Below are 9,218 nucleotides of genomic sequence, written 5' to 3' on the forward strand. Positions count from 1 at the left end.
CTCTGGTATTTCCGCAAATCTCTGCAAATAATAAAATATACGTTGTAGTAAAAAAGGAATGCGTAGGACATGTCGAGAAAAGAATGGGACGCGGCTTAGAAATGCAAAGAAGAATCACAAAGGCATTGGTGGAAAAGGGGCTGGAAAACTTACTGATAAGGTTATTAACGACCTCACTACATTTTTTGGGCTAGCTATTCGTCGACACGCAAATTTGATAGAAGGAATGAAGCAAGAAATTTGGGGAACTTTCTTCCATAAATGTTCTACAGACGAAAATCCTCAGCATCCAAATTGTCCAGCAGGCGAGGACAGTTGGTGCAAATGGCGCAAAATGGAAGCTAAAAGACGACTGGATAGTTTCCACCACTAGAAGGCACCTTTGACTGAATAAGTTCAAACAGTCATCAAACCAATCTACAAAGATTTGTCACGAGATGATCTCTTGAAAAGATGTTTAGGAGCAAAGACCCAGAATAACAATGAGTCGTTAAATGCATCGATCTGGACTTTCGCTCCTAAACACCTCCATTCTGGGGCCAAGGTCGTAGAAATAACCACTTTCCTGGCTGTAATTATTTTCAATGAAGGATTCAATGGAATTCTCAAAATCCTAGTGACAATGGGATGTCAAGTTGGTCACATATGTAAGTTTTATGCCGACCCCCGTAATGAAGCGCGAATTTGGCGGTCCGAACGACAATCGACTGACCTCGCTAAAAGAGCCAGAATTGAAACCATAGAGCAACAATCGGCCTTACAAGACTTTTTTGAAGAAACGAAGGGTGCTCTCTATGGACCAGGTATAGCAGATTAATGATGAGTTAAAATTTTACTGTTGATGATCACATTTAAATTTTCAAATGCGTTTTTCTCAAAACTGCATCTTGAAAATCGGCTGCCACCATAGCTCAAAATCTATCCAACCAAATTGTTTGAAGTTTTCACGACTTCTTTAATACATATTTCTACGGTCCGCAAACTAGGATAATTGCAATCGGACGGGTCGTTTTTTTTTATTCATAAAAAAAAGCCGTGAAAAAACACCAAAATCCAAAAAATTAAGTTTAAAAGCCCACCAAAAATTTACCTTTTAATCCAATCCAATCCAATATAACTCGCAACCTTGTCGTGTTTTTGCGATGATAAAAGGGAGCGTCTTTCCACCTGTTGGCACTTTCGGTCACGCTGCTCCCAGGGCAGAGGTGAGGCAGCGTCTGATGAGTTGCCTCTGCCCTGGACGAAACCGTCAGTCAAATTTTTGATTTTTTCAATTCTTAATGCTTGGGGTGCTACGCTCCAATACTAGGGATCCATGGACTAAAAAACGAGGGAGTAAGTTGCTCCTCATTTAGTCCGGTCCACCATCAAGTGGATGGAGACTTAGGATCCCGCAGATCCTAAACAATTACCTTTTAATATTTTCTAATTATCGTAGTTTGCGGACCGTGGAATATTGTCCACATTAAAATGCCGTTTATTTTTTTTCCTCAGATGAACACAGCGCCCTCCAGCGTGGCAGCAGAAAAACACATTTTTTGAAGATGGGTGCATAAATTGACACGTATTCCGAAAACTATCTACGATCACATATACTAGAGATATCAATAAACATATGGTAAGAAAAATCACGTTTCTATCTTTATCCAGTCCTCCAAAATAATTTAAAAAAAAAGGCAAAAAAAGCCTTCACACGCGATGACCCCCTTAAGCAGCTACCTACTTCTGCATTTAAAACGGACTGAAATGAAAATGCAACTTCGATTTTGCTTTTATCCTAGAGGTTTCAAATTCTGATCACCTTCCCTCTATCCTTATAAAATAAGGAAATAATAGTGAATATGTTCTTAATAAACACGCTGTAATTCCAGCTATCAGCACCACAAAACGGGTTACACTCTATTTACCGTTTTTTAATTTTGGTTCGTCTTAGCATTTTTTCGATATTTTCATATTTTTATAAATAATACGTTTAAGAACTGTTAACTGTGTAAAATATTAGGTTGATATCTACTTTCATTTAAAATCGATAAGCATATTCCCAAGCGTCTGTCGAACGGTTCCCATATTATAGAAATCAGTAACGAGGGCTTTTGCTCAGCATAAGGCCAACCCTACATCATATTACAATGTTTGTTTATTTCAATTTGGGGTGGCTCGGAGCGCCTAGGTGATTTTCTCGATCACGTAGAATGGTCCCGCGAGGACGGTTGGCAGGCAGTGCCTATAACGCCAACGAAATCGATTTTTGATTTTGGTTGATGTAACTGCTGGTAGACTTGTGTTATGTCCGCTTGTGAGCATGTGTTTACACTTTGGTTTAGCTGAGTAGGTGGGAGGGGATGCTATTTCGCTTTTGCTTGTGTCCAAAAGGTTGCTTCCAGGGTATGGTTGAAGAAACTGATGCGTGGAGATCCAAGACTTGGTAGGAATTCGTGGGAAGATGCTGGCGAAGAACTGTCCTTTTGCTCTAGAGATTTGTTGATACTCCTCATTCCAGACGTCCATAACCTTTTTGGTCCGTCAAGCCACCATCGTCTAAAATCTATCCAACGAAATTCTTTGAAATTTTCAGGACTTATTCAGAACGGTCCACAAAGTAGGAAATTGCCTCCATACGGGACGACCCCCTTAAGGAGGACTCAACGAGCAAATGAAATCGCCATTGGTATTTTATTTGCTTGATGGACAGTTTTCAGTGATCTTTTTGCTACGACCGTTGAAAATTCTTGTGAAATTGCGGTTGCGGTTTACGCCATGCAATGGAATGCACTTCCCCAAAATGGCCGAAGAACAGTAGAGGAGGTGCGCAAGTGTCTCGGGAATTCTTGACGGGAGCTGTAGCGCATTTCAGGTAACCGCGAGAGATGGCGTGTAATTGTGGCTGACGCGCTATACCCCACCAAAGGATGTATGGTAATCATATATATATTGCTTCTGCTAACCGTTGGTAATGGTATCACTCCACTCATTAACAGCGTTATATCCGCTTTTACTGTTTCGTCCAAATCTAGAAATACAATTATCTCAACATCAAAACCAAAATGAGGCTCTTCCACGCTAATGTTTTCTCTGCGTTGCTATACGGGAACAGCCCATAAACGCAGCGCATACACTTGCTCAAGTTAATATCATAGAAACCAGTGAAATAGCCTCAATGAAGACTCTGGTGATTATGTTCCTTGTTGAACCCAACACTGCCCGCTCGCTAATATCAATGCCGTATTTTCTATATCGAGAGCCAAATCCAGACGTTCAGTCATGTAGTTCCTACCAGTTATCCGCAAAGCACTTTATATACATATGTCAGCTTTTTTCCTCGTAGCAAAGTTCTTCCCGACGCTATTCAAAGTCAGTTGTCGTAATAGCCCATAGCCGTTCAAATTACGTTATACAGCGCAGTTTCAGTCAGAATATTCTTTAGGCTGACTTTGTATCTGAATGTTTCGATAATCAGCTACCCATGAAAAATGGTTCTATATTGGGTGGAATACTCTAGAATAAGGTGGTGAAGTACTTAACTGAGCGGGTCGCCATTCAGGAGGAATAAATTGTGTAACTTGTACTTGAATTGTACTACATCTCCGCATCTCTGATCTTGAGTTACCTTTTTTTCATGGATATAATACATTCTAGGCAGCTTAGGAGTTCTAGCGTATGGAAATTGCTGAAAGGATGTTAATTTATTGCGAGTTTTGGTCCCCCATCCTTTAGAATTTAGCCAGAGTTCATTACATTTGGAAATGTGTTCAACCATTTGATTTACGCCGAAGAAAGAGATCTTCAATAGTGGTGGGTATTTCAGGAAATAAGGACCAGCTTTGTGTGCCATGTCATGTGAGTAATATGTTGTATTGAATTATTTAAGTTGGAGATAATCTACACCCTAAGTGGTCAAAGGGTAGTATAGGTCCCAAGACGAAACGTGGGTTGGTACCCACAATAGAGAATAAAACCTGGGAAATGCCTGCTAAATTAAGATCAGCAGCTCTACTACCAAACCCTATCTCCACCTGCACGTGGTGATCGCTGGGAGCTCTTTCTTAACGAAAAGCTGCAGACGGAGAAGGATGAAAGCGAATCTCCCGCGCCTAAAAACGGGACAAATTGTACCAACTGGTCCTCCTGGTTGGGGATTGGGTAGGGCTGACAACCCTACAAGGAAAACAACTTGTTACGAAGCCACAACAGGAACCTCGGACTGGACGGATAACACAACGACGAACCCGGCAACGACAAAGGAATAACGATTTGCGCATTTTCTCATGGAACGTGCGCTCCCTGTACAGAGATGAAGCTGCTGAGCAGCGAGCCGATACCCTGTCCCAATATAGGGCTGATGTAACAGCGCTACATGAGATGCGTTGGACAACGACCGGTTTCCTGGAGAAGATCCGCTACACCATATATTATAGTGCCTATCCAGTATGTGCTCGGAGTAAGTTTCTTAGTCAGCCAAAAAATGAAAGCTGCTGTTATCGACTTTGGAAACATAAGCGAACGGCTATGCACTCTTCGCCTGCGAGCCAAGTTTAGAAATATAAGCCTCATTAACGTTCACGCCCCTACAGAGGAGACTGCAGAGTCCGAGAAGGATATCCTCTACGAGACAGTTGAACCAACCTTCGAAGCCTGTCTCATATATGATATCAAAATCATACTTGGGGATTTTAACAGCCAAGTAGGGATGGAGCCCGTATTCAGGCGATATGTTGGCTCCCATAGCTTACACCGAAATACAAATGATAACGGACTGCGGATTATTCAGTTAGCAGTGTCACACGAAATGGTTGTTGAAAATACCTGGTTTGCGGAAAGCGGTCCGCAAACATACGTGGGCCTCTCCAGACGGGACCATTTTCAACAATATTGACCACATGTTGATCGAACGCCGCAACCTCTCAGCCTTGATGAATGTCAGAACATATAGGGGGGCCAATATAGACTCGGATCACTACCTCGTTGGCATAGTGCTCCGAGCTCGAATAACAACACCACCCCGAATCCCCGCTGACAATCAGGTGAGAGTTAACACTGAAGCCATCCACAACGACACCTATAAGAGGGAAATGGATGCCGCAATAACCGCAGTCAACAGAGGACCTGGAGATGAAGCATCAACAAATGATCCTCCTCTAAAGAACGTTATCATTGATACCGCCACAAACATACTTGGCCCCGAGCCGCAAAAGGAGTCGGAACAGCTGGTTTGTCGATGAATGTAAGGTAGCAACGGAACGCAATAATGCCGCATAGCGAGTAACGCTGCATTCTCAAAGAACACGGGCACGCGTTGACACATATCACGAACTCCGTCGAGCGGAGAAGCGACTTCACAGATGGAAAAAGGAAGCCTGGGAGAACCAACAAGTCTGTGAACTCGAACAGTATAGGGAGCAACCGCACCAGGCGCGCAAGTTTTACCAATAAGTCAGCAGGATGAAGCCTTATACACCTCGATGTTCATTCTGGCGAGACAAAGAGGGAAATCTGATTTCCGACAGAATGGGCATATTGGAGCGATGGGTTGAGTACTTTGATGAGCTACTGAACAACCAGAACATTGGCGAGTTGGAGGTCGCGCCAACTGAGGACGACGGATAAATACTGCCACCACTAGGTATAGAAGAAACAGTCCGTCCAATTCAGCGGCTAAAAAATCATAAGCCGTCAGGAGCCGATGGAATTACAGCCGAATTGATTAAATATGGAAGCGACCAGTTACACTAAGTGTTTCATCAACTTGTGCTCAAGGTATGGGACAGCGAATCAATGCCTGACGATTGGCAACGAGGCATTATCTGTCTCATACATAAAAAGGGAAATATCACACAGTGCAGCAATTATAGAGGTCACGCTGCTGAATGCTATCTAAAAGATATTCTCCGCTATCTTGCTAGGCCGAATAGCCTCATCCGCCCAGAACATCATTGGCCCATACCAAAGAGGTTTCACTCCAGGCAAATCAGCAACAGATCAGATTTTCTCTCTGCGGCAAGCGATGGAAAAACAGTTGGAATATGGACAGTAGCACCATCTGTTCATCGACTTTAAAGCCACCTATGATAGCATAGCCAGGGTAAAACTGTACACGGCCATGAGAGAATTCAGTATTCCGACGAAATTAATAAGACTGACTAGGCTGACCCTGACCAATGTGCGAGGCCAGATGAAACCAGCAGGATCACTCTCAAGACCATTCGACACCAACAACGGCCTACATCAAGGGGATTCCTCTTTAACCTGGCCCTCGAGAAAATGATCCGTGATGCTGAGGTAAATGCAAGAGGTACGATCCTCTTTAAGTCCACCCAACTACTGGCCTATGCTGACGATATCGACATCATGGGAAGAACCACCCGAGACATACAAGCTGCCTCCATCCAGATCGAGCAGGCAGCAATTGGCGCGAGATCTTGGGCTGCATATCAATGAAGGCAAGACAAAGTATATGGTGGCAACGGCAGCACCGAAAACCAAGAGACCAACATCAAACCGCACTTGTCAAACGGGAAGAATAAAGATAGGAGAATACAACTTTGAGTCCGTTGATAATTTCTTCTGTCTAGGGTCGAAAATCGCAACCGATAACAGCTACGATGATGAAATCCGCGCACGGTTGTTGTCAGCCAACAGAGCCTATTTAAGTTTACAAAAACTGTTCCGCTCGAAACGTCTCACCATAGGGTCAAAGCTCTTACTGTACAAGACAATGATCTTGCCAGTCCTCATGTATTGCTCGGAGACTTGGGTTCTTAGCAAGAAGAATTGCGAACTCTTGGCCGCGTTCGAGAGAAGAATCTTCCGCAGAATTGTTGGCCCTACATGAGGATGGGCGATTCCGCAGCCTGCATAACGACGAAATCTATGAGCGATACCATGACCGTCACATCTTTTGCGACCCCCGTGGATTCTGGTTAACTAGAAAGCCAAATAAAATATTCTCCTCAGTTGAAGCGAATCTGCCGTCAATGCTCTGTAAATACTGCTCCATTCGAATCTTTTGAATGAGTCTTCGTGGTAAAGCTAAAGATTATATCTCATCACTCTTTTTATACCAACCAATCCAGACAGGAAAGATGAAATCCTTGTTTACTCCATGAACATCATGATTGCATGCAATCATCAATAGCCAAAGCGAAAAATTTATCTTTGCTACTTTGGATTTTCTGCAAAAACAAATCGAACTGAGGTTTGGAAGTTTCGTTTTTTTCGAATTGACTCGTATCAAGAAATTTTACGAGACTTCAATGTTTAGTTCTACCTGCTCATCCATTACAGTTAATTTTAGCACTTCCACGTTCTAACATTTACGAATGAAGACTTTCCTGATGACTACAGAACCGCAAGACCGGCCCTTTTTGATCCAACTCAACACTTTCGTCCTTATGGTGAACCAACCGTGACAAACGGAATCGACGAGCAAACATAGGGATTGGAGCCCCCGGCACGATGTGCTCCACGCAGCCAGAGTGAAAACCATCCCCGCTTCCATTGAATCTGATTTAATTACAAGCTCGAATCAAATCTCTGTCAAAAAATGCATAAAAAGTACATACAAAAATAATATCGGACTTAACTAAACACTTAACGTCTAACACTTTCCTTCGCAAAAAGAGAATTAAGAATTCTTGTACAGCCTGAATGGATTACTCCTCAAGTACTAAGCAACTTAAGCTACTCCGCATCCGGCGCCGCGGGGGCGAGTGGAATTGTCGCCTTCGCGGCGCACTATTGCAGTCCAGTCTTCGCGGCGGAGTCTCGAGGAAGACTCCTTCGAAAATGGTGTCGAGGCTCATGGCCCTTTTTGGTCTATAGCTAGTTGGTGTGTGGATCTGAGCATTGATCTCCTCCAGCGATACTAAGTCGGTGTCGTGGTCATGAAGTCTTTGGTCATGGCTTCGATTGCTGTCGTCGGCCTCCTCCTCCTCGGGGTTGGGCTCGTCGACTTCTGGAATGGACGTGATGGAGATGTTTTCGATGGGCGAGGGTGATCTGCTGGACGGCGCTATCGAGCGTATACTGAAAATGGGCAGCTCGTCGATGTGGTTGAGCGAGATGTTCCAGGGATCCGAGATTTTCCGCAGCGGAGACAAAGACGAATCCATTCTGTCTCGCGGGGATCCTGGCGGTGTGCTTGTCGTGATTCTGATCCGCTCGTTTTCGTTATCTACTGAGAGTTCTGCCATTTTTTTGCATAATGCCTGCGGAAAATGGAAAGTGATGAGTGTGCGGGCTCAGGAAAGAAGCGGTGCGTGAAAATACGCCTACCAAATTGCGCCGCTAGAGTACAAGTTTGTTTTGATTTCTACTTTTTTCGTCGGGGTCGTGGCCGATTTAAATCTGACATTTACGATAACGAAGTGAGGCAGTGTCAGACTGCAAGCCGCTGTAACCATTCTAAAAGGGTGTCAAGAAAGTAAATGCCATTTTCTCTTGCAAAAAATTTGAAATTTGCAAAAGCTCTAAACAACTACTCTATTAATAATTTCCCATTTTACTTATTTAAGGGGGAAACTTAAATATGTATTGCCATGGACTTAGCTTCGACTAGTGGAGAATTCACGAAATTAAAAGTATGATTACAATACACTCAATTTATTATAAGGCTAAAGGAGTTACTTAGTAAACGGCTTACCCTCCGATGCCTTAGATACGTATATGGTTCTCTATATCTTAACAAAAATGTCATCCCAATCATTATTATTATAAAACTATTAACTTCAGTTGATTGTGCGAGAATTTCATTACCACATATCGACATTTACGCTTTTGTTACGTAAAAGTTTGCATTTTGTTAGTGAAACGCAGAAAACGAAGGAAATACGTACGGATTTAAATATGAAAAGTGGCGGTAAAAAAATAGCAGCGTCGATTTTATGAACTGTGAAAAGGAAAAATTAATTTCAGAGTTTGATAGCGATAACATGCAACTTCAGCAAAGGCAAAATGAAAGTAAATTTATATAAAAAATTTTATCAGAAAATAATGAAGCATAACATAAGGGCTCGAAAGGAAAGGAAAAAATAATAGCACTCAATATGTCGTTCAACAATAACCAACAACGCAACAATGTTTGGGTTTAAGATAGGCTTGCCACATTTTTTGCAATTATATTGGTTATTAAAGGTAAGAAAAAAGGACATAGTGTCAAAATAAAGTATGGCGGGTGTATCAAAACCGCTTCGTGTCTCTGTTGGAGTTCATCAAGGAAGTGC

The 9,218-nt window shown here is 42.7% G+C and overlaps 1 protein-coding gene across 1 annotated transcript; it reads right to left on the minus strand.

Annotated features, from left to right (window-relative positions):
• Positions 1-7,489: 7,489 nt before the first annotated feature.
• LOC119648260 lies at positions 7,490-8,392 on the minus strand. The gene is made up of 2 exons (XM_038049908.1): positions 8,272-8,392; positions 7,490-8,204 (listed from the first exon to the last, which is right to left on the minus strand). The coding sequence occupies exon 2, from the start codon at positions 8,187-8,189 to the stop codon at positions 7,650-7,652; it is 540 nt and encodes a 179-aa protein (XP_037905836.1). The 5' UTR covers positions 8,190-8,204; positions 8,272-8,392; the 3' UTR covers positions 7,490-7,649.
• Positions 8,393-9,218: the final 826 nt, after the last annotated feature.

This window comes from Hermetia illucens, chromosome 2 (genome assembly GCF_905115235.1).
Source record: "Hermetia illucens chromosome 2, iHerIll2.2.curated.20191125, whole genome shotgun sequence".
Lineage (NCBI taxonomy): Eukaryota > Metazoa > Arthropoda > Insecta > Diptera > Stratiomyidae > Hermetia > Hermetia illucens.